This window comes from Cibotium barometz, chromosome 43, assembly GCF_041138505.1.
Source record: "Cibotium barometz isolate CiBa-2024 chromosome 43, ASM4113850v1, whole genome shotgun sequence".
In the NCBI taxonomy this organism is placed as follows: Eukaryota; Viridiplantae; Streptophyta; class Polypodiopsida; order Cyatheales; family Cibotiaceae; genus Cibotium; species Cibotium barometz.
Genome location: NC_141088.1, coordinates 42,892,622 through 42,916,897, shown reverse-complemented (window position 1 = coordinate 42,916,897; position 24,276 = coordinate 42,892,622). Strand labels below are relative to the sequence as shown.

At 45.8% G+C, this 24,276-nt stretch overlaps 1 protein-coding gene across 1 annotated transcript in view; it reads left to right on the top strand.

Moving 5' to 3' along the window:
• Window positions 1-243: 243 nt before the first annotated feature.
• LOC147613934 (uncharacterized) overlaps window positions 244-24,276 on the top strand; it is a 39,134-nt gene continuing 15,101 nt past the window's right edge. Inside the window, exon 1 of the mRNA XM_086781936.1 lies at window positions 244-861. Within this exon, the coding sequence (XP_086638062.1) occupies window positions 655-861 (207 nt within the window). The 5' untranslated portion in view covers window positions 244-654. The remainder of the gene's footprint in view (window positions 862-24,276) is intronic.

The following is a 24,276-nucleotide window of genomic DNA, read 5'->3' as shown; positions in this document are numbered from 1 at the left end:
TCCCCAATTGAGAGATTTGAAGCGAATAAATAAACATGTGTACCTAATCTCTTATCATTAAGTAAGTACTCCAAGGTGCATATAAGAGATTGGAAATTGTCGAACTTATCTTTATCTTTAATGGAGGCAGCACCAATCATGTTCAATTTCTCTTCTGTGTGGGGCCATGTGTGTGATTAGCTCATGTGAGAGAGAGCAAAGCATGCCAATAACGCGAGGATGTGCGAGCCTATGCTTTACCTCTATATAACCTTTTGTCTGGCCCGGGAAGGTTAAAAGAAAGTCTTGGGTTGGAACTTCGAATCCGACATTGTTTTCACTAGTTTTATCCGACGCTTTGGACTGGTCTTCCCACCCTGCAATCTTTGACAGCTTCCCTCATACACTTTTCGGCGTCGAGGCGTGATCGTTTCTCGTCCTTTCAAAGTAGCGCAGAGACTGGCGATGGCGGAATCGTATCTACTGATGATGTTTAGACGGGGATTTTCAAAGCGAACGATATTTTCTTGATGAGAGTCAAGTTAGGGTTTTTTCCGAAAGATTTGTGCATTGAAAAACCATCGCGCATACCCATGATCAGAGTTGTAGCAAGTTAGGGTCCCCTGGTTTCACGAGCTTTTTCACAGTGTTTGCGTTTCGCCCGTAGCCGTAGCCATGAGCCTTCTTGAGACGTGGAGTTCCTTATCAAGTCCTAGGGCTAGAGTGCGAGCGCAGGGTTCTGATCATCGCCATCTTCATCACCATGAGAAAGCCAAAAGTGCTGGGTTACGCGAAGCTGGAAGCAGCAATCAGAGGATCACCATCGATGTGAAAGATGATGACGATGAAGTCCAAGTACTCACCCCCCGATCTGAAACCCAGGTAACACTGTTTCTCCAGTCTTTGTTCAGGGTTCCATTGCTCTGCATTTTCTCTCTGTTCAATAGAGGGTTTCTTTAAGCTTTTTAAACGTTTAACTAAAAAGCTCTTCAATACAGACTGTGAATCATTTTCCAGAAGTTAATATGGTTGTCCTGCTTAGAATCATGCATTTATGTATGCATTATAGTGCGCGTGCATGTGATGGAAAAGGGAGTACACAAAGCTGTGGCTGTAAAAGCATGCATTCACGTATGCATGTATGCAAAGTAAGTACATTTCCATTGAGACAGAAAATCATTTCAGATGTGGTTGACTCACTATCAAGTTCCGCATGAGTTGCACTCTATTTCAAACATGCTATTTTTAGCCGGTGAGGGTAGAGAGTAGTGAAATCTGGAAGGAGGGTATGCGTGATGGGTAGAGAGTACATGAACATAGACATAAGACTTTGACATACTATGTATATGCATATGTGATGGGTAGAGAGAGTACATGAAAAGAGAGAGTACATAGACATAAGACTTTGACATACTATGTATATGCATATGTGATGGGTATATGCATATGTGATGGGTAGAGAGAGTACATGAAAAGCTTCTTCAATAAAAAAGACATACATTCTATACCATGCATATTCAAAGGTTATTCATCCTTTATGTGGCACTCTCTAAAGTTTCATCCCCTATACATGTTGCATGTTGCATTCTAAAGATACATACACACACCATCTGTTGCATTTGCAAAGATGCATACATTATGTTGGTTCTATAAACATATAAGTGATCATACATGGGTACACATTTTTATGCATGAGGTTCACTTACATTGGAGCATTGATGATGTGAGTGGGGATGTTATGGCTATGCACGATGTTTGATAATTTGAAGCTTTGTGAAATCACTCTCATGGAGCCAAGATTGCCCTTGTCTTTGGCAAGTTTGGCATTTAATCCAAACTTTCCATTGTTATATATACAACATATGTTGTGTGATGCATCTACAAAATGCTATCAGGATTAGCAAAGCCTAGGCCGTGTTTAAGAAGCCTTCTTCAAGGGCAGGTTGCCCACATGACTTCTAGAACGATGCGAGGCAACACAGAATCAGACTTAGGGTGTGGGTTTGGTGTGGACAAGTGGCGGGCTGGTGCGGCAGCAAGGGGACCAGCATCCGACCAGCCGTCTGGCTGACTAGTACGTTAGGGGACTGATGGGGCTATAAATAGTTCGCCTCCCTCCCCCCCACTTCATTATCAATCGTATCAGGAGTCTAAGTACTCTCTAGGAGCTTTGAAGCATGTGTTTGAAGGTAGATAGAAACAGATCTACAATCAGCCGCCATGGATATAGTTGTGTCCATAGTTGAGGCATATGCTTTTGTACATTGAGCATGTGCTTTTGTTATTAATATAGAGACTAACTAGTAGAATATTGTGTTTGTGTGCTTAAGTCTTGAGTTGCTGTAATCACACTTGCATTTAGTTCAATAATTGTCCTTTTGGTATCATAGCTTAGGGCTCCTAGAGTCTTGCATCAATTGGAATCTCATGAAAGGGGTTACAGACTCTAGAGTGCAAACAGGGTATATTGTAAATGTCGAGCTTGATTGGTGGGATACATGGATGCTTTACAATTGGGAACCGCTACTGGTTTGACCTTTCAAGCTCTCAATTTTTGTCTTTTCTAGCATTGTGCTTGTGTTGGTTGCATGATTAGGGGCTAGAGTATAGAGCATAGTTGTTAGGTACAAAAAGTTCGATTCGATAGGCTACGTTCAAATACGGTCCCGGAATGCACCACTAAATTTTGAAAATAAAAATACGGTGGAGGTACGGTTCATTTAAAAAATACCTAAAAATATAAATATGTATTGTTATACACACATACACATAGATGCAAAACTTAAAGAAGTTACAACTTACCCAAAACATAGAATGTTGCATAGAAAATGAAAGTAGATAAATGTACATGTCAAAGAGTCATGCATATATATAAAGCCACAAAAGTTGGCATGGGCAAGTACAAAAATGCAAAAAGGCTAAAAGCCTAGCTACTAGATACTAAAGGTAAGAAGGGCATGGTTAGATAGTGGATAGTAGAGTATGGACTATAGAGGCTAAAAGCCTATGTCACCATCTATGTCAGAGTTGTCGCTAGACTCTTCAATATCCTCACTAGAGGAGGACACCTGAGAGCTCCCACCAAAATCTCCATACGTTTATCTACAAGGTTGTAATTGATTAGGGGCCCGGGCGTATTAGTAAATCCACAAGTTACAACATATTTCAATTGTAAATAATAAAATATTGAAAGTAATGTAGGTCTAACGTAATAATATACTTGTCTCACTTGAGCCATGTTGTGCATTGCACGCACCATGTGCAAGTTAGCATGGCAATGTTGGAAGGTTGGCGATATCGAGCGTGTGATTTATGCCTAGAAGGTGCCTTGGATTATCCCATAAGTGCTAAGTATGAAGCTCTAGGTGCTAAGTTAGTGATTCAGGGCATAGAGTTTGTCCGTGACTTTATGGTTGCTCCTCTTGTAGGAGCAGACATAATTTTGGGTATTCAGTGGTTTCACAAGTTTCTCCCTGATGTCAAATGGGACAAGCACACGTTCCAGATCAATCGGAATGTGTCAAACGCCTCGGTGACCATTAAGTGTGAGCCAGGAATTCCGAACTTTTCGCTCATAAGCCACTTGCAGGCTAAGCGAGCTGTCAGGAAAGGCGCACAGTGTGCGATGATTTACATCCAGACAGCCCAGACGGTGGCCAGTGCTTCCGAGAAGTACTCGGTTCTCCACGAAAAGTTCGAGAAGATTTTTCTTCGGGACATTCTCTCTCTCGAGCTCCCTCCGTCCAGACCGGAGGATCACAGGATTGACCTCCTCCCAGGCTCGGAACCCCCGAGCAAGTTTCCGTATTGCCTTTCCAAGGCAATGGAATCGGAGTTGGACCGCCAACTCCAAGAATTGTTGCAAGCTGGCTTCATCCGCCCGAGCGTGTCGCCATTTGCAGCACCAATCTTGTTTGTCAAGAAGAAAGATGGGTCTTCCCGTTTGTGTCTCGATTATCGTGCACTCAACAAGCTGACTATCAAGAGCAGATTCTCGATGCCTCGAATTGACGATATCCTCGAGAGGCTGAATGGAGCAAAGGTGTTCTCAAAACTAGATTTAAAGAGTGGGTACCACCAGGTACGGATTGTGGAGGGGGACATCCCCAAGACAGCCTTCCGTACGGAACGAGTCCACTATGAATTTGTGGTCATGCCATTTGGCTTGACGAACGTCCCAGCTACATTTAATCGCATGATGATGCGTGTTTTTCGGGATTTGATTGGAAAGTGTGTGTTCATATTTTTGGACGACATACTCATATTTTCAGCTACGGTTGAGCAGCATGACATTGATGTGGAGAAAGTCCTTAAGTTGCTGGAAAGCAACGAGCTCTACATCAATGAAAAGAAGTCAGAATTTTATCTGTTCCAGGTGCATTACTTGGGATATGTAATTAGTGCTGAAGGCATTCAACTTGATCCGGCTAAAGTGGCCGAGATTGTCAACTGGGAAGTACCTGAGACAGCCTATGACATTAGATCATTTGTGGGTATATGCCAGGCATATTCCACCCACATCGACAAGTTTTCTGACCTCTCGGCAGATCTCACCGATCTGCTAATATTTCTGGAAGACATACTCATATTTTCAGCTACGGTTGAGCAGCATGACATTGATGTGGAGAAAGTCCTTAAGTTGTTGGAAAGCAACGAGCTCTACGTCAATGAAAAGAAGTCAGAATTTTATCTGTTCCAGGTGCATTACTTGGGATATGTAATTAGTGCTGAAGGCATTCGACTTGATCCAGCTAAAGTGGCCGAGATTGTCAACTGGGAAGTACCTCAGACAGCCTATGACATTAGATCATTTGTGGGTATATGCTAGGCATATTCCACCCACATCGACAAGTTTTCTGACCTCTCGGCAGACCTCACCGATCTGCTAAAGGGAGTGAAGACAAGAAGGCAAAAGATTCGAATGACTCCACGAGCATTGGAGGCATTCCAAAACCTCAAGGTGGCTTTGTCAGAAGCGCCTTGTTTAGCACTTGCCTCGTGGGACGACCCATTTCAGGTGATCACCGATGCGAGTAACATCGCAATTGGAGGTGTATTACAACAAAATGGTTATCCAGTAGCTTATATGTCTCGTAAGTTACTGTCCGCCGAGAAGAACTATTCAGTCTATGATCGTGAACTCCTAGCAGTGATATAGGCCTTGAAACATTGGAAACATTTCTTGTATGGCCGTGACTTCGAGGTTCGCACTGACCATCAGGCATTGCGCTGGATTCAGACGATGCCAAGTGCATAGTGGAGTGATCGACAACAACGCTGGAGTCAGATATTGCAGCAGTTTGGTGGTATGATTGAGTACCTTCCAAGAAAGGCCAATCCAGGGGCCGATGCTTTGAGCAGGAAGGGACAAGTGTCTACGATTCAGACCACTAGACTTGATCTTGTTGGTACAAGATTAGAGGACATGAAGCACACGTATGTGGAATCTGAGGAATTCGGTACACAGTGGGAACATGCATTGGATGCCACAGGACCATGCCATTTTTTGATACGCGATGGTTGGCTTTTCTACAAAGGCCGACTATGTGTCATGAAGTCATTCAGGCAGCTCTTCTCCATGATGCCCATGGTGGTCATAGGGGCATGAATTCGACTCTGGAGAAATTAGAACGGCAATACTACTGGCCAAAGATGAGGCGTGATGTGTTTACATATGTACAACGCTGTGACATTTGTCAAAAGGTGAAAGCTCCTCGTGGAAAGAAGATAGGGTTGTTACAGCCCTTGCCAATTCCTGAGGGTCCTTTCCAAGACATTTCCATGGACTTTGTCACGAATCTGCCTCCCAGTTCGAGTAAGCGTAATACGCAGTGCTTAACTATTGTTGATAGGTTTAGCAAATTTGTTATGCTTATTTCTTGTAGGGCCAATGTGACCGCTGAGGATGTTGCCCAGTTGTTCATTCGGCATGGGTACCCGATTGGCGGGATTCCTAGGACCATAGTGTCAGACCGAGATGCCAAGTTTACTAGTCATTTTTGCAGGGCATTGTTTGATAATTTTGGCACTAAGTTGAATTTTTCCAGTGCATTCCACCCACCACAGACAGACGGCCAGACAGAGATATACAACCAGTTGGCCTTTGATGTGCTTAAGTGTTATGTCCACGATCAGCAAGGTAAGTGGGAATCGTATTTGCCTTTAGTTCAAGCTGTTTTGAATGATTCTTTTTCTTCAGCTATTGGTAGGACTCCATATGAGGCGGCGTTTGGAAGACCTTTCCAGTCGTTGCTAACCAGGACTTCGTCTTTAGTACCGAAGGCGAACAGAGTGACGGAGTCTTACCAGGAGATCTTAGAGTCAATAAAAGACAGATTTGCTAAAGCGCAAGAGGCCTACACTCGACAAGCCAATAAAGACCGAAGGGATATGAAGTTTTCGGAAGGGGATTGGGTTTATCTTCGGATTATGAAGCAAAGATTGAAGCAGGTGGGCAAGCGATGCCCAAAGTTGTCTTTCAGGAGCTTCGGATCTTTTCCCATCAGGAAAAAGATTAATGAGGTGTCTATGCAGTTAAAGCTATCTCCGAGTTGGACTATGCACGATGTATTTCATGTCAGTTGGTTAAAGCCATATGCAGGTCCAACCCCTTCAGAGGTCAAAGACGAAGCGGAACCAGACCTTGTGGATGAAGCAGAAGTTATGGTTCCAGAACAGATCTTTCTGCACCGTTTCAAGCATGGCTCAGGCCGAAGACTACGACAATTCCTCACGAAGTTTCAGGACTGAGGAACTCATGAAGCGGTATGGCTCGACAAAGAGTTTTTCGAAGACTATCCGACGTTATTGACGGATTATTTGGAGGCTATGCAGCTTCCGTCAAGTTAAGCAGAAGGGGATGTCACGTGCATCCCGCACTTGGATGCCACGTAGACATTTCTGTACAGAAGGTGCAGGACTTGGGATGGTGAACTTGTCCCATGTGAGCCCAGTCCGAGACGAGTCAGCCAGGGATCCATCTCAGTCGTCTGAGGTCAGGTGTGCATTGTCCTGCACATGAGTCCAAGGTCAGGTGTGCACTGTCCTGCACATGAAACAGTGCCAGTCCGCGCTGTGAGTCTCCCTCTAGAATGATGTCAGTGGTTTTGTGTATCTGGTATGGTACCGGATGCCAGATCACTGAGTAGATAGTGGTTAGGACAAGGGGCCAGCCCATAGGGCTACCCCGGATCTTAGTGTGGGCATGGGAAATGGTGTGGAACCAACCCCATGAGGGTCAGGAAGGCCCAGACTGAACCCACCAGCCATGGAGGGGCTGTAGGACAGCCCTAGGGCAAGCTAAAGGCAAATTTCAGGAGAAAACAGCCTTTGCATGGCAGTAGGGCAGGTATGGGGCAGCCCATACAGGCTGCCCAGCCCTCTTGAGGTTTGCAAAGGCTTTGTCCAGCCAATCAGAAGCAGGCGCATCATGTCCAGTCTTTTAAGGAAAAAATGCAGCATTTTATGTGAATATTTTCAGCATTTTATGCTGAATTTCCAGTCGTGGGAGCATTTATTGCTGGCCGCCTGCAGTAGTACTGGCTGACTGGAGTTGGGCTAGTATAAAAGGGAGAGCCCTTGTTCCCATTCATTTATCTCATTCTCCACCAAGAGCCCAAGCATAAGAGGCTAGACAAAGCCAAGAGGGTGCTAAGCAAAGAGGTGAAGGATTCAGGTCAAGGGTAGGGTATTCCCAGCCAAGAAAAGGTCCAAGATTGCTGTATTTTCTTTCAGATTTCTCATCATTCTAATAAAGCAAATACACCATCCGTGGTGGGGGCCCTACAGAGGGTAATTGGGACCCAATACTGTGTCCTCTCCACCTCTCCCTCTCTCTCTCTCTCTATTTTTTGCACTTCTCCTTTCAATTTGTGCGTGAATTTCCATCGCGAAAAGAGTTCTGAATTCTGAGTTTTGAAGTTACCGATTCTTCTCCGAAGCTTCCACATATTACACTGGGCAGTTTAGGCGTGTGTGATCGTGGGCGACCCCCTCGTGCCTCGGTGGCTTGCGGAGCTTGAATCGAGGGAGGGTGTTGGAAGGTTGGCGATTTCGAACGTGTGATCTATGACTAGAAGGTGCCTTGGATTATCCCATAAGTGGAAGCATGGGAAGTTGAAGAGCCATATATAGACTAGAGTGGCACCTTGTCATAATCATCTCCTCCGGCCGGTGTTTTGGGAGGCAGTGCCGCTCACCGGGAGACGGGAGCCCGGTGGAGGGATGTTGCAGTGCCCATTGGGGGTGTTCGTGGAGCTCGATGGTGATGCGTCTCCTACGTGCGTTAGTCTTTCGCTGCGCATTCTGACAAAGCAATAGACCAACCGCTAACTATCTCGTGCTCAATTGATTTCGTAACTTCCTGTGTATAAGTGAGTAGGAACTCTAGTTCCTCCACATGCACCCGAAGAGCAATCCTAATCCGCAATTTTTAAAAAATGTTTAGGATTTTAGTATCTACACATAATTATAATTTTTAGCTCAAGTCTTAAGAGTTAGAATCTCAAGGGGATCACTGAAATAAAGAAAGAATATATTATATGAGAAAAAAGAAAGAATAAGTATTTAGATTCATCATTTTTTTTAGTTTATTGAATTATTCTTATTTACCTTCTTAGCGTATGCTTTGGATCAAGCTCATCTAGGACTATGGTGCATAGTCACCAGGGAACGGGAACGGATATGGGAACGAGGGGCCAATCCGGAACGGGAACGGGACCCCTTGCAATCCGGAACGGGATCCGGAACGACACGTTATCATATTTCAATACACATGAGTAGACAAATATACAATTAAAAGCAGGTAAAAAGAGACAAATATACAATTGAAAGTAGACAAAAAAAGACAAGAATTTGATAGCAAACTCAATGACCTTGTTCATATTTAGAAAACCAGAAGTACAATAGCTTGTACAATGTACAGCCACATAGTGAAAGCTAGAATCTAGATAGCTAAGAACAAAGAAACCTAAAGTCCTAGGTGATATCAAATAGGTGCAAAGATGTCAGCTAGATCATCCATAGATGCATCATGCATCGATGCAGGTGGAGGTGGAGGTGGAGGTGGAGGGTCGTCATCATCCGACTCAGACTGTGGCTCCATATCTATGAAGCTCTCATGGTCAAAGTCACCACTAGCAACGTGGGCTAATAGTCGCAAGTTGGCTGACACATACACAAGGTCATTTGTTCTGGTAGTGAGTAGCCGATTTCTCCTCTTCGAGGCAACATGGCTAAAAACACTCCATAGTTGCTCAATTGGAGAAGAACTTGCATTCTGACTGAGAATGCGCATTGCAAGCCGTTGTAGGTCTGGAGTACCCGATCCGTAGTTCTCCCACCAAAGAGCACCTCCCATAAGTGTCCTATCTTGTTGGGCATCTGCTGAACCAAAATTACCTGTCTTTGCTTTGTACTTTCCCAAATCAATTCTAATCTTGCTTCTCATCGTAGCATCAGGCACCAATCTGGCAAGGATTTTGTCCCAGCCATTTGTGACTTCTTCATCCGATTCCTGGCCTTTGCCTTGAAACTCTGGATCAATCACAAATGCAGCTGCATGCATTGGTGAGTGATATCGGTCCCACCTTGCTTGACACAAACTTTGAAGTTCTGCCTTCTTTGTTGTGTCGGGCTCCAAAGAAAGGATACGCTCCACCATCTTGTCCATGCCCTCATAAACTTTGCCAATGCAAGGTTTTTTCCCATCCACCATACGCAGCATGTAGATAATGGGCTTCGTAATGTTGACAACATGCTCAATCTTCACCCACAAAGGAGCATCCATGATGTGGGTGTAACAAGTTGTTCCTTGTGTGCTACGGGCAGTGGGCCACGTGCTCCACTCATCACTCACTACAAGCTGCTTGAGAATGTTATGGAGTGCAACTAGCCTCTCTAGCATAATAAAATTATATGCAAAACGAGTTTTCGAATATTTTTTAAGATCCAAGTTTGGGGATCTTTTCCTAAACTCGGAGAGGCTAAATGTGTGCCGAGTGATGAATGAAACTGTCTTTTCCCTTTGCTATGCATGGTGCTACCCATGAAAGACCATCAATGTCTTTCAGAAGATTATTCAAGCCATGTGCAATGCATGGAGTGAATGTGATGTGTGGATACCTTGCCAAAAGAAGGTCGCCTGCAGCTCGATTTGAGGCCTCCCCATCACCAATGACCTGGATCACATCTTGAGGACCCACTTGCTCAATTGCCTCTGCCCATTCCTCCACGATGACGTCGGCATACTTGCCCGTTGGAGAGGCATCATGGGAAGACACAAAAAATGTGTTCCCTCGAGAGTATGCGATGATGCCATGGATGGAGCGAGATTGGCTATCACTCCATCCATCACTAATGATGGAGACACCGTTGCGTTGCCACCCTTCCTTGACGTTTTGCATGGCTTGCTCAACAGCTTCCTTTTCCTTTGCCAAAAGCGTGGTTTGAAGGCTCTCCGAAGAAGGGGGAGTGTAGGTTGGTCCCATAGTCACAGGGGACGGCGGGGACGGCGCCTAGGAACGCGGGGACGCCGACACGGGACGGCGCAGGGACGGGGACGGACGGGGACGGACGGACGTCCCCTGTCTGGCGTTTCAAACCGGGGACGGCGCAGGGGACGCCGTAGGGACGGGGGACGGCTGTCGGGGGACGACAGATAGCCGTTGCGCCGGCCCGTTTCTGGCCGTTGCGCCCGTTTCTGGCCGTTGCGCCTGCGTGCCGCGTGCCTGCCCCACTGTAGCCGTTTATGGCTGTTGGGCTTGGGCTCTACTAGCCGTTTATGGCTGTTGGGCCTTGGCCCTCTCTCTCTCTTGCCTATCTATATAAGAGCCCACAAGGCTACAAGCTGCCACACACAAGTTCATTGCTCATTGCTCATTGCTCAAGCTTCTTGAATCTTCTCAAGTTCTCTCGAGTCTCTTCCAACTTCCAAGTTCCAAGCTCTAGGGCCTAGGCTCTCACCTCTCCCTCAAGCCTCTTGAGTCTTGACTCTTCCAACTTCCAAGCCTCTAGGCTCTCTCTCTCTCTCTCTCTCGCTCTCTCTCTCATTCCTCAAGGCTCTCTCTCTCTCTCTCTCTCTCTCTCTCACACTCCTCAAGGCTCAAGAGTCAAGCGGCAAGCCATCTTCAACCATGGCATCCTCCTCACGTGCCGGGGCTTCTCGTAGAAGGACAACGGGATGGACATGGTGGGAGGAGGTAAACTACACCACATCCGTTCATGGAGGCGGTTCTCGGCCATGGGTATGCAAGCTTTGCCCGTACCGGCGAACGGGTGGCGCCGACAAAGTGCGAGCCCACCTCTTGCATGAGAGTGGGCATGAGGTGAGGTTTTGCACGAATGTCACGCCCGAGAAGAGACGGGAACTTCTTGACAAGCTTAGCGTCTACGAAGCGGTCGAAGCGACAAGAAGGACACCATGAGTGGCCGTGGATCCCGCGACGATGGGGAGAGGAACTCAAGCCTCTACCATGGAGTCATGTGGTGGATCGGGATCATGCACACCATCACCTTCGCCATCAAGTCGGAATGTTACTCCATCCACGACACCGGCACCCTCCATCTCCACGGCCTCTCAATCATTACGTGGCCCACGGCGACAATCTACACTTGGGGAGAATTGGAACCCCAAGTTGAAGGAGGAGGTGGATATGGCGGTGGCCCGCTTCTTCTTCCACGACCACATTGCCTTTCAAGCGGCTAGGTAAGTGCAATCGATCATTGCCAATTCATCATTCATGTTTTCATCATCCTAGTCTCCTTCTCATTAGTAAATTACTTTCTTGAATAGGTCGGAATACTTCAAGGTAATGGTTAAGAAGATTGGGGAGTATGGCTCAACCTATACGCCCCCCTCATCCGAGAGCTTGCGCACTACATTGCTCGACAAGGAGAAGCGCATTGTAGAGCAAGCGGCCGACAACACAAAGCGGCAATGGGAGAGGAACGGAGTCTCCCTCATTGTGGATGGATGGAGTGACACCCGCAAGAGGAGTATTCACGGCATGGTTGCATATTCCCGTGGAGAGATGTACTTCATCTCATCTCATGATGCATCCGGCACTGGGAAGAGCGCGGATGTGCTTGCGGCGGAGTGGGCTACCACCATGGAGATCGTTGGCCCCGAGCATGTAGTCGGCTTTGTTGCGGATGGGGAGCCTTCCAATAGGGCGGCGGGAGCTATTCTCCAAGGTATGTATGGACATGTCACGGTGTCCTTTTGTATGGCTCATTGCCTAAACAACCTCCTCAAGGACATCGGGGCATTACCATGGATCAGCCCGCTCATTGAGGAGGCCAACACCATGGTCTCCTTTGTCCTCAACCACCAAAGACTTCGGCATGAGTTCAACAAGAGGTCCTGTCTCTCTCTTCTCAAATATTCCGACACCCGGTTCGCCTACAACTTTCTCATGTTGGGCTGGTTGAAGGATTGTAGTGGTGCTTTGAGGGGGCTTTTCCTTAGCGACGAGTTTGTCGCCATGCAAGAGTCCCATACAAACACTGGCCAAGAGTGTAGGCTACGGGCGGATGACGCCTCTTGGTGGGAGCGTGTGAAGACCACAGATGCTATGGTGAGGCCCATAGTCCACCTGTTGAGGATTGTAGACGCTATGCAGCCATGCATAGGCAAGGTCTACGAGGCCATGGATCGCATGATAGAGAAGTTGAAAGACTTCGTGCCTGACGAAGACAGATACGAGGAGATCCATGCCTTGTGTCTAGGAAGGTGGAATTCCTACTACTCTCCATTGCATGCAGCAGCTTATGTGGTGGACCCAGAATTCCAAGGCAACAAGCAGGAGAGCGACCGGGAGGTGAGAGCTGGATGGAGGATCATCTTGGATCGTCTTGTGCCTGATGCATCGGTTAGGCGCAAGATCAGGGACCAGCTTTCGATGTACAGGTCGTTTCATGGCTCCTATGGCTGTCATGATGCACAGGTTGACCGCTCCAAAGTTGGTGCTGCTCTATGGTGGGAGGACTTTGGTTCAGATGGACCGGAGCTGCAGCAGCTTGCCATCCGCATACTTAGCCAGGCCGTCAGCTCCTCTTGCTTGGAGCAACTTTGGAGTACCTACAGCCACATTGCCTCTAGGAAGAGGAACCGACTCGGGGTAGAGCGTGCCAATGACCTTGTCTTCGTCAGCGCGAACTTGCGAATGCTTTGCAAGAGCATGACCAAGAAGGCAGATTCCTTCACCGAGTGGGAGATGAGTCAACAAGAAGAGCAACGGGAGGATGAGGTGCAGGAGCAGCATGCCAGTGAGGATGAGACTGAGGATGAGCTTGATGCTTCTTTGGCAGCCGCACAAGCTACCCATGACCATGAGGCGAGCACTTCACGTGGATGATCATTCATGGATCATGATTCATGGGCCTTACTACTTAGCTCTAGCCTCTAGCCTCCAGTCTTCAGCACTTTTTTGTCATTGACTCATTTGAGTCCGTCCTTGTATTTTCATTTTGCCTCCTTAAGGCTCCTGAGTCCTGACTCTTGAGTCATGACTCATTTTGTATCAGATATCTACTTAATTATTATCTTTGACTCAAAATCTTAGCATTTTAGTGTAAATTTGTGCTCATTTTGATGTGCTTCCAAAGTAGAATAAGTGCAGAGTAGAAAATTTTTAAAAAAAATTATTTTTTGAGTGCCGTTCCCTCCCCCGTCCCCGTTCCCTACTTATGGCCGTCCCCCGTCCCGTCCCCGTCCCCGTCCCCCGTCACCGTCCCCCGTCCCTTGTGACTATGGTTGGTCCAAATTCAGCAATGAGACGAACCATTTCCCGAAAATAAGGGGACCTTGCCACATTGAAAGCGATGTGGTCATGGTAGAAGAACCTTGCAATAGCTGCATCCACGGCTTCTCGTTTGCGTGGATTCCAAGAACCCGCAAGAGTTCTTTGCGTGCCTTTGGGGGGTGGTGGTTGATGCACGGAAGAAGAGCCTACGGATGTGGAGAAGTTGCTTGAAGGAGTTGTAAAGAATGATGGGTTCGCAGCCATAGCTCTTGGAGGAGGAGCACGAAAAATCACTTCATTATGCCTAGCTTCTAGCTCTCTCTTTTTCTCAGCTGAGATTGACAAGCATGGTTGGATTTCTTGTCCCGGCTCATGGATTAGGTGACCTCGAACTCGGTTGACTCCCCCATGTTTGGTGCTGCCACAATAGCGACATTTCCACTTCCTAGCTCCTCCGCCTTGATTGGCCTCAAGAATATCCACCTCATCCCACCATGACCATGCTTCGTTCTTCTTGGCTCTCTTGGTTCCCTTAGGAGGCATTATATGAGAGAGAGAGAGAGAGAGAGAGAGAGAGAGAGAGATTGTACTTGGCTTTGAGAGAGAGATTGTACTTGGCTATGAGAGAGAGAAAGCTGTCTTGGTTCCCTTATGAGAGAGAGAGAGAGAGAGATTGTACAATGTACTTGGCTATGAATAATGAGAGAGAGAGATTGTACTTGGCTATGCACACTGTACTTGCAGCTGCAGTGTGCACTCTGTAGGTTTTTATAAGTTCTAACTTCTCAGAGAGGTACGTTTTTTTTAAAACGTTGATATTGACGTTTTTTTTTGAACGTTGCAGGGCAGCCTGGCAGGTCTTCTTTCAACGTTTAAAAAAAACGTTGCATAATCTTTTTTTTTTTCCCATGTTTTTTTTTTAGGGGTCGGCGGCGGCGCTACTTGCAGGTATCCGTTTTTTTTTTTAACACAAGGGGTGCCCAAAACGTTTTGGGCACCCTTTAAAAAAGGCCCAAAATTCCGCCGGCAGCGTAATAGCGCATCGTTCTTTCTTTTTTTTGGACAAGCTGGGTTACGGGTGCCCAAAACGTTTTGGGCACCCGTAACCCAGCTTGTCCAAAAAAAAGAAAGAACGATGCGCTATTACGCTGCCGGCGGATTTGTGACGTGGGAAAAAAAACGTAAGGGGTGCCGCTTCGCGAATCATGGAAAAAAAATTTAAAAAAGCGTTCCTCCACGTTCCGCCGTTCCCTTGTTCCATTACTCCACGTTCCCCCGTTCCACACCAATGGAACGGCGTTCCCATGTGACTATGCTATGGTGTGATGAATCTCGGCAATGGCCTCTTCTCATAAATTGAGTGAGGAGCTCGTAGTAGCTCCTCCCTCCATGTCCGTCATTCGTAAAACCCGTTACCAGGGAGTAATCGCAATGACTATGGCGCGGACCTGGCGCCAGAGTTCCTCTCTCAAGCATAGCCGTTGAATGGCTGTTGCCTCATCGACATGCGAAGGTGTCTCACTTTGTATCCATTCATGCTACTCCGGCGAAACCATTGTTACTTGGAGCTTAGGCATCACATCATAAAGGTGCTCTAGAAAAAGCCACATGTAGGCACAGCGCGTCGAGTAGGGCCTCCAAGTTGCTGTGATGGCGGAAGATAGCCAGGGCCTTGACCTTTTGACTGAAAAAAGTGAGAATATGATTAGCTTTTGTCACCACAGTCTTCACCCACTCTAACTTGCCTATGTCCTCCATAAGCAAGTCAAGGCAGTGAGAGGCACAAGGAGTTCACACTATGGACTTGAACTCTGTCTCAAGTAAGTGGTCCATCTTGCGGCAATTGGATGCATTGTCCGTAACCACTTGAACTACATTTTTGAGGCCAACGTACAAGGATGATGGATGCATGAAATTTGAATAAGAATATGGAAAATAAATAAGACTTGAAAGTTAAAATTTGAGTAAAAGACAAAGGCTAAAGCTTCAAACTCAAAATTGTATCTCATCTCGATTACGGCTTGTTGAATGTGGTGATTGATGAAATCACCCGAGGTTTTCGTCCCTGCCTTTTTGGCATCCACGGCGTGCAAGAATGTTGAGGATGCTCCTCGTCTAATGTTGAGGATGCTCCTCGTCTTTTTATCGGTCCATCTGTCAAAGAGGATGGAACATCCATACTTCACCCACCCCGCTTGAACGGGCTCGAGGGTCTTGTTGATTCTCTCCTTTTCTTCATCAAGTGCCTTTGTGCGCATGTCATTGTAGGTGATACCATGCCAAGGGCCATGGCATGGTCCTACTTCGGCAATGGCCCTCACCATCCTTTGCCATTGAGGAGTTTTAAGGACACGAAATTCAATGACTGTGCGTGCAATCTCCACATTTGCCTCCTCGGACCTAAGAGAGAGAGGTCACATTCGCTCCAATGGTGTCTCTAAGAGTGGCTTGCCTCTTGTGTGGAACCTCAAACTCACTTGGTCTCTTTGATGAGGGGTTGAAGGGGGAGAAGGATGTATCCTTTGCTGGCTGGATGACTTCGTCTTGAGCAGCGGCAATGACGGACATAGTTGCAAACATTCGTGTTTGAAAGGCCTTGCAAACGTTTGTATCATTCGTGTGGTTTGCAAAGTTTGCAAACTTGTCTTTTTTTTAAATAAAAAATTTTGGGCGGTAGACAAAATAATGCCCAAAAGTGTACTTGACGGGCAAAAGAAAAAGGGTATGAACGGTGGAAAAAAAAAACGATTTGTAGATTGCTTTCGTGGGTCTTTGTGCGCCGCCTGGAAAACCGAGCTGTAGTCAGCAGCCTACAGGTGAACCGCTAGGCCCCATACAGGTACTCCGATTTGTCTCATAGGCCGAGTTCGGTCTTTTGGAAGACGTTAATAAAATCTTTCTTTCTTTCTTTCTCTCTCTCTCTCTCTCATCGCTAGCTTAATACGTTGACAGCTGAACTTTTTTTTTTAAAAGTCCCAAATTTAATGAAAATCTGCACATCGTGCAGATTTTTGTCAAATTTGGGCCTTTTTTAAAAATTTTAAATTCAGCTTGTGAGAAGAAAACTCAATGGAAAAAAAGCCCCAAATTTGTGCAGATTTTCGTCAAATTTGGGGCTTTTTTTTTCCATTGAGTTTTCTTCTCATTGAATTTGAGTATATTCTTCTCATTGAGAGCTTAATACTTTGAAAGCTAAAAAAAAAGCCCCAAATTTGACGAAAATCTGCACATTGGGGCTTTTTTTAAAGCTTTATGAGAAGAAAATACCCAAATTCAATGAGTTTTTTTTCTTCTCATTGAATTTGGGTATTTTCAATTGAGCTTTCTTTCAATGACTAATCTCTTGCTAAAATTAATGCAAGCATTTGGTTTTCAGCCTTCAACTTCTCAAAGTATGACAAGACACAAGGGTCTCGAATGGGAGCATGTGAATGTTATCGAACAGAAATCAAGAGGCATTGCTCTTGTTAGATGCAAATATTGCACCCATGAGTGACAATTGTATGTGATGGATGGTCTGATGTCAAGAAGAGGCCAATAATTAATGTGCTTGCATCTTCTATCTATGGCAGTGTGTTTTTGAAAGCTGTTGATGCGAGTGGTGAATACAAGTCAGGTGAATACATCTTTGGTAGTCTTAAAGTTGTAATTCTTGATGTTGGACTTGCAAAAGTTGTCCAAGTGTGCATGGATAATGCCTCCAACTGTGTGCGTGCTGGAGAGCTCATAGAAGCAGAGTGGTCCCACATCTTCTATACTCGTTGCACATGTCATTGCTTGGATTTGTTGTTTGAGGATATTGGCAGCTTGAGTTGGGTTGCTCCTGTGCTAGATGCAGGAAAAAAGATTGTGAAGTTCATAACTAGAAAGCCAAGACTTTTGGCTTATGTTTTGAACTTATAGCAAGAAGGAGCTCTTGAAGCCAGCAGATACACGATTTGCACACATTCATTGTACTTGCAAACCTTCTTGATGAGAGGGTGTACAATGGCTTGAGAAAGATGGCAGTGTTTGATGAGTGGATTAATGCAAAGCCTGTAAAAACTATTAGAGGCCATGAGATTACAGACACTATATATAATGCTACTTTTTGGCAAAATGCAAAGCTCATTGTGAAGTTGATGGCTCCCATTTTAAAGATCCTTCGCATGGCTAATAGGGAGGGAGCAACCATGGGGCTGATTTATGAGATCACAGATCGCATGGTGGAGAAAATAGAGACTATGGATGGTGTTGATGATAAAATATTGAATGTGACATGCAGAAGCTTCGGGGGAGATCGGTAACTTCAATGCTCAGAAATCAGCACACTTTTTGTGTAACACGCGGAAGCTCTGGGAGTCTTCTTTCAGCCCTAAACACTCTTGGAAACCATCTGATGCAAAAACGCAGATATAGAGAGAGAGTAGAGAGAGAGAGAGAGGTGCTGGAAATTCAGTATATTCTATGATACAAAAAGGTACCTAAATCTGCAGCCATGGGCTGCCTTACATAAAAAGGTGGTAACTCACCAAAACAGTCCCCTATGGGACCCCTAATGACTCACACCCCTAGAGGGAGTGAATGGCTAACACAATGAGCACTTGGGCCTATTTATAGGTCCCTTGGACACCGACTGCCGGTCAGCCAGTAATAAATGCATAAAATGCTATTTAATACATCCGACTCCTCCTCCTCCTCCTCCTTGCGCCTGCTGCTGCCCTTGTTTTCTGTTTCAGCCGACCACGTCCATGATCAGCCGACAGCCATCTGTGCAGCTTGCAACCGACATTCATCTGAACTTCAGTTTGCTCTTCACGTCTTTCTCCAGTCTATACTGCCAAGAGTGCTCTGTGCTCTATCATCCTGGTTCTACCTGGTTCTACTCTTTATCTGGCTGCCTCTTTTGGATTTAGCCCTCAGAATGTCCATGGCATCTATGATGCACATGACATCCCCCTCTGCTAACCATACCTGGCAACCCTTTTTCTCTGAAAACCCGGCCTGTTCTCCAAACCACTCTGTCTCTGACGAAGATCTATGCATTGGTTCCATCAAGTCCACAATCCATTCTTGCCCTGACTTTGAACACCGTCTTGGTCTTCATTCCGGGAACTGAGTCTGGCACTCTCACATCACCCTTGGAGGATCAACCTCCCTTGGGACCGTTGCCTGAGAACCTATCTGGTTCACGGAACTGCCATCCCCATCTGGCACTGTGGAACACCACCAACAAACCTCCTGGGAGCTACTCAAGGTGGATCAAAGCTTGTACAAAACATCATGAACATGAGGGACAAAAACTAGTATATGCAGAAATTGCTTTGAGATTAACACAAAAAGACTCTAATTATGATTAGGCATGAACCAAACTTACATAATCACTTGAGATCACGACTTGTACCTTATTTAGAGACCCCTCTACCCTATTTTTAGTTGCATGAGTTGCATGAACCATATGCACCAACCGTTTGTAGGCTTTACACCAACCACTGACCACTAGCCTAGCCACCACACATTAAATTGGACTAAGGAGTTGGGATTACATTTATCCAACATCACACCCCTAGAGGGAGTGAATGGCTAACACAATGAGCACTTGGGCCTATTTATAGATCCCTTGGACACTTGGTAAATTGTCCGACTGTTGGTCGGCCAGTAATAAATGCATAAAATGCTATTTAATACATCCGACTCCTCCTCCTCCTCCTCCTCCTCCTCCTCCTCCTTGCGCCTGCTGCTGCCCTTGTTTTCTGTTTCAGCCGACCACGTCCATGATCAGCCGACAGCCGTCTGTGTAGCCTGCAATCGACAGTCATCTGAACTTCAGTTTGCTCTTCACGTCTTTCTCTAGTCTATACTGCCAAGAGTGCTCTGTGCTCTATCATCTTGGTTCTACCTGGTTCTACTCTTTATCTGGCTGCCTCTTCTGGATTTAGCCCTCCGAATGTCCATGGCATCTATGATGCACATGACATTTCGCGACGGAATTAACGCACAAAACTGAATGAAGATGTGCAGAAAATAGAGAGAGAGAGGGAGAGAGGAGAGGACACAGTATTGGGTCCCGAATACCCTCTGTAGGGCCCCCACCACGAATGGTGTATTTGCTTTATTAGAATGATGTAAATCTGAAAAGAAAATACAGGAAACTTGACCTTTCTTGGATGAGATAACTCCGCCCTTGACCTGCAGTCCTTCACCCCTTTGCGTTAGCAACTCCTTGGCTGTCCTGGCCCTTGATTGCCTTGGCTCTTGGTGAATTATGAGATAACACGATGGGTTGTGGGCTCATCTATTTATACTACTCAATAAAAGCAGTCGGCCACCTTATTATTCAGTCGGCTGTCTTTAATCTTGCCCACAACTGGAATAAACAGCATTAAATGCTGAATAAAATCATAAAAATGCTGCGCATCACTCCCTTGATGATTGGGCACTAGGCGCCTACTGTATAGGAGGCTGGGCACTGTTTACAGGCTGTTTGGAGATTGGGCAGCTTGTATGGGCTGCCCCATACTTGCCCAACAGCCATAAAAAGGCTGCATATCATGTAAGCTATCCCTGGCTTGCCCCTAGGGCTGTCCTACAGCCCCTCCATGGCCTATCTATGGGTGGTGGGTACAGCCAAGGCATTCCTAGGACTCATGGGGGTGGTTTTACATTGTCCCCATGCCCACACAAGTACTTGGGGTAGCCCTATGGGCTGGCCCCTTTCCTAAAAGCAAACCCTAACTATCTACACAATGATCTGGCATCCAGTACCATACCAGATACACAGAATCACTGACATCATTCCAAAGGGAGACTCACAGCGCGGATTCGCACTGTTTCATGTGTAGGACAGTGCACACTTGACCTTGGACTCGTGTGCAAGACAATGCACACCTGACCTCGGACGACCAGGATGGAACCCTGGTTGACTCATCCCGGACTGGGCTCACATGGGACCAGTTTACCATCCCAGGTCCTGCACCTTCTGTACAGAAATGTCTACGTGGCATCCAAGTGCGGGATGCACGTGACATCCCCTTCTGCTTAACTTGACGGAAGCTGCATAGCCTCCAAATAATCCGTCAATAATGCCGGATAGTCTTCGAAAAACTCTTTGTCAAGCCATACTGCTTCGTGGGTCCCTTGGTCTTGAAACTTCGTGAGGAACTCTCTGTGTCTTCGGTTTGAGCCATGCTTGAAACGGTGCAGAAGGATCTGTTCTGGAACCATAACTTCTGCTTCATCAATAATATCTGGTTCCGCCTTGTCTTTAACTTCTGAAGGGATCGGACCTGCAGATGGCTTTAACCAACTGACGTGAAACACATCGTGCATAGTCCAACTTGGAGGTAGCTTCAGTTGTATGGAAACCTCATTAATCTTCTTTTGGATGGGAAAAGGTCTGAAGCTCCTGAAAGACAACTTTGGGCATCGCTTGCCCACCTGTTGCAACCTTTGCTTCATAATCCGAAGATAAACCCAATCCCCTTGCGAAAACTTCATATCCCTTCGGTCTTTATTGGCTTGTCGAGTGTAGGCCTCTTGTGCTTTAGCCAACCTGTCTTTGACTGACTCTAAAATCTCCTGGTAAGACTCCGTCACTCTATGCGCTTCAGGTACTGAAGACGAAGTCCTCGTCAACGACGATTGGAAAGGTCTTCCAAATGCTGCCTCATATGGAGTCCTACCAATAGCTGAAGAAAAAGAATCATTCAAAACAGCTTGAACTAAAGGCAAATAAGATTCCCACTTACCTTGCTGCTCGTGGACATAACACTTCAGCACATCAAAGGCCAATTGGTTGTATATCTCTGTCTGGCCGTCCGTGTGTGGGTGGAATGCACTGGAAAAATTCAATTTAGTACCAAAGTTATCAAACAATGCCTTCCAAAAATGACTGGTAAACTGGGCATCTCGGTCTAACACTGGTCCTAGGAATCTTGCCAATCGGGTACCAATGCCGAATGAACAATTGGGCAACATCCTCGGCAGTCACATTGGCCCTGCAAGGAATAAGCATAACAAATTTGCCAAATCTATCAACTGTAGTTAAGCACTGCGTATGACGCTTGATAGAATGTGCAGCGGAAGAAGGGAAAGTGGAAACACAGGGGGGGAGAGAGAGAGAGAGAGAGAGAGAGAGAGAGAGAGAGAGAGGAAGGAAACACAGGTGATAACCTGCTCTCAATATCATCACCAAAAGGAATACATGTCCCGAGCAATAGGGGCTCAGATTTGGTTATCATCTCCGCTGCGTATTTTGACAAAGATAACCAGAAAGGATAGGCAAAAGGGAGCCCAGAGAGCTCCAAGATTAGGGCTGAGAAAGCAAGCCCAAACAGGCAAAAAATGCAGCCTGTTTGGGACAGCTATGTTGCTGTCCAGACCTGAAAAAGAACGCCTGAGAACCCCTGGAAGTTGCCACCAAGCAGGACAGGTATGCTGTCCAGAAAAAACACCCTTGTCAGGCTGCCAAGAAGGCTGAAATCTGATGCCCTGAAGAGAGGAAACTGCAGCCCACTGAATGGGTATCAATCAGCCCTTGAAGAAACGCAAGCTTCAACGCATGAACACAAAAACGCAGATCTGTCCATGGTGGATTTTCGAAAAAAGAAAACGCATGCGCCAAGAGTTATATTTTTGTTTTCTTTATAAAAAAAGAGAAGAAGAAAAGCTATTCGAAGAGTTTTTTTTTGAGATAAAAGCACTTGTAATAGTTTTTTTTTCTAAGGGGGAAAAGCTATGCTTTTCACCCCCAATCTTGTATAAAAACGGGGCCAAGGCTCTTGTTACCACATAACACAAATTGGGTGAAAGTTGAAGGAGATCTCCTCCACGTGAATCAAGGAGGCATCTTCTCGGGAATTATACAAGGGCTACGCCGATCTCGAGTGATAAATAAATACCTGCGGGGGTGCCATGCTTTGGGGCCAATTGGTCTTTTGTGCAGGAGCACTCCAGCTCCACTTATTCTTTTTCTTCTTTCTCCAAGTTTATTATTCCAGTTCATAAAGAGATTTATCATTTAAGTGTGATTAACTGTGCTCACCGCCCGTCAAGTTTTCTAGAGGCTGGTTTCAAGGTTCCATTGCCGGGATTCATCGTCAACTTTTTCAAGGGGCGAGCCTGTGGTCGACACATTTAATTCTATGGCTGGAACTAGTGCGGAGATGAAGGATTTATCTTCAGAAGAGGACGGCTACTTTGAAGAAGATGAGGAAAGCGAACAAGAATTACCTCCCGATATGCCAGAATTTGAAGATGATGATGCCACCTATGAAGCAAAGATGCAGAGCTTGATGGAGGGATTAATAAAACTTGCGAAGGATTCATGTTTTTCACAAAACTTCAAAGCTGATTCTAAACCACGGAAGCAGGGGTCTGAGAAGAAAGCCAAGCCTCAACATTCGGCTCCTATCTACCCAAATTTTCAGCCATACCCTGATTCTTCTTCTTCTTTTCCCCCACCTACCCATGGAAACCCTTTTAATACTTCTCATCCTGGTTACTTTGGTGGAGGCTCTGTCTTTCATTCCATGACGGGTGTACCCAACATGGGCATGACTGGGAGCTATGGTATGCAACCAGGTATGCATGGAGCTATGTATGGAGGTATGCCAGGAGGTATGTATGGAACTTATGGTGGTGGGGGCGGAAGTGCTTTTGGTATGCCTAGTATGGGAGGTGGTATGATGGGCATGGGATCTAATGCTGTGGGCAATTCTTTTCTCAAACCACATCCATACGATAATCTTGTTCCGGGCGAGAAGCCAAAAGATTATAAAGAGGTGGTGTTGCAGTAAAGTTTGATACTTTTAGTGGGGCAAAGGATCGTTTGAAGGCTCTCACCTTCATTCAACAATTTGATGCGGCATTTTCTGGTGGTAACTTCACAAAGGCATCTAAGGTAAGGAAGGCAGCTTCTTTCCTAAAGGGAAATGCTCTTCAATGGTGGTCGACACTTCTTCATTAGGGTATAGCACCTAGCACTTGGGTGGAGTTCAAGCAAATCTTCTCTTCTTTACGGTTGACACCGACATTTGAGGTGGATGTTATGACAGCTTGGCATCGATTAGATTGCAGAGATTGTATCAATCTGGAAGAATATAACAAGAAATTTTGGGATGCTTTGCTACCAATCATATCCTTTAGGCCCGTGTCACTGGTTGAGCAGGTAGAGACATATTGCTGTGGGTTACCCAAGGAGCTTCATGATTATTGCATTAAAACAAAGGTCATCAATATGACTCAGATGATAGAAAATGCTTGGACTGGATATGCCATGCTTATTGGTCAGATGTCAGGATTTAAGGATCAACGTCTCTTTTCAAAGAAGGCATTTAAGGAGGCAAAGGAGTCAAAGGACAACAAAGACACTGAACCATGAGAGAATGGGCAATCCAAGAAGAGGAAATTTCATCCCTTACCTCAAAAGAACAAATGAAGAAAAGAAAGAACTTATAGCTGCCAACAAATGTTTCTCTTGTGGAGAAGAGGGACATCGGTACTATAGGTGTCCGAAGAGAGCACTTAAAAACGCAGATGATTCACAAGAAGAACCTAAAGCAAAGAAACAAAAACC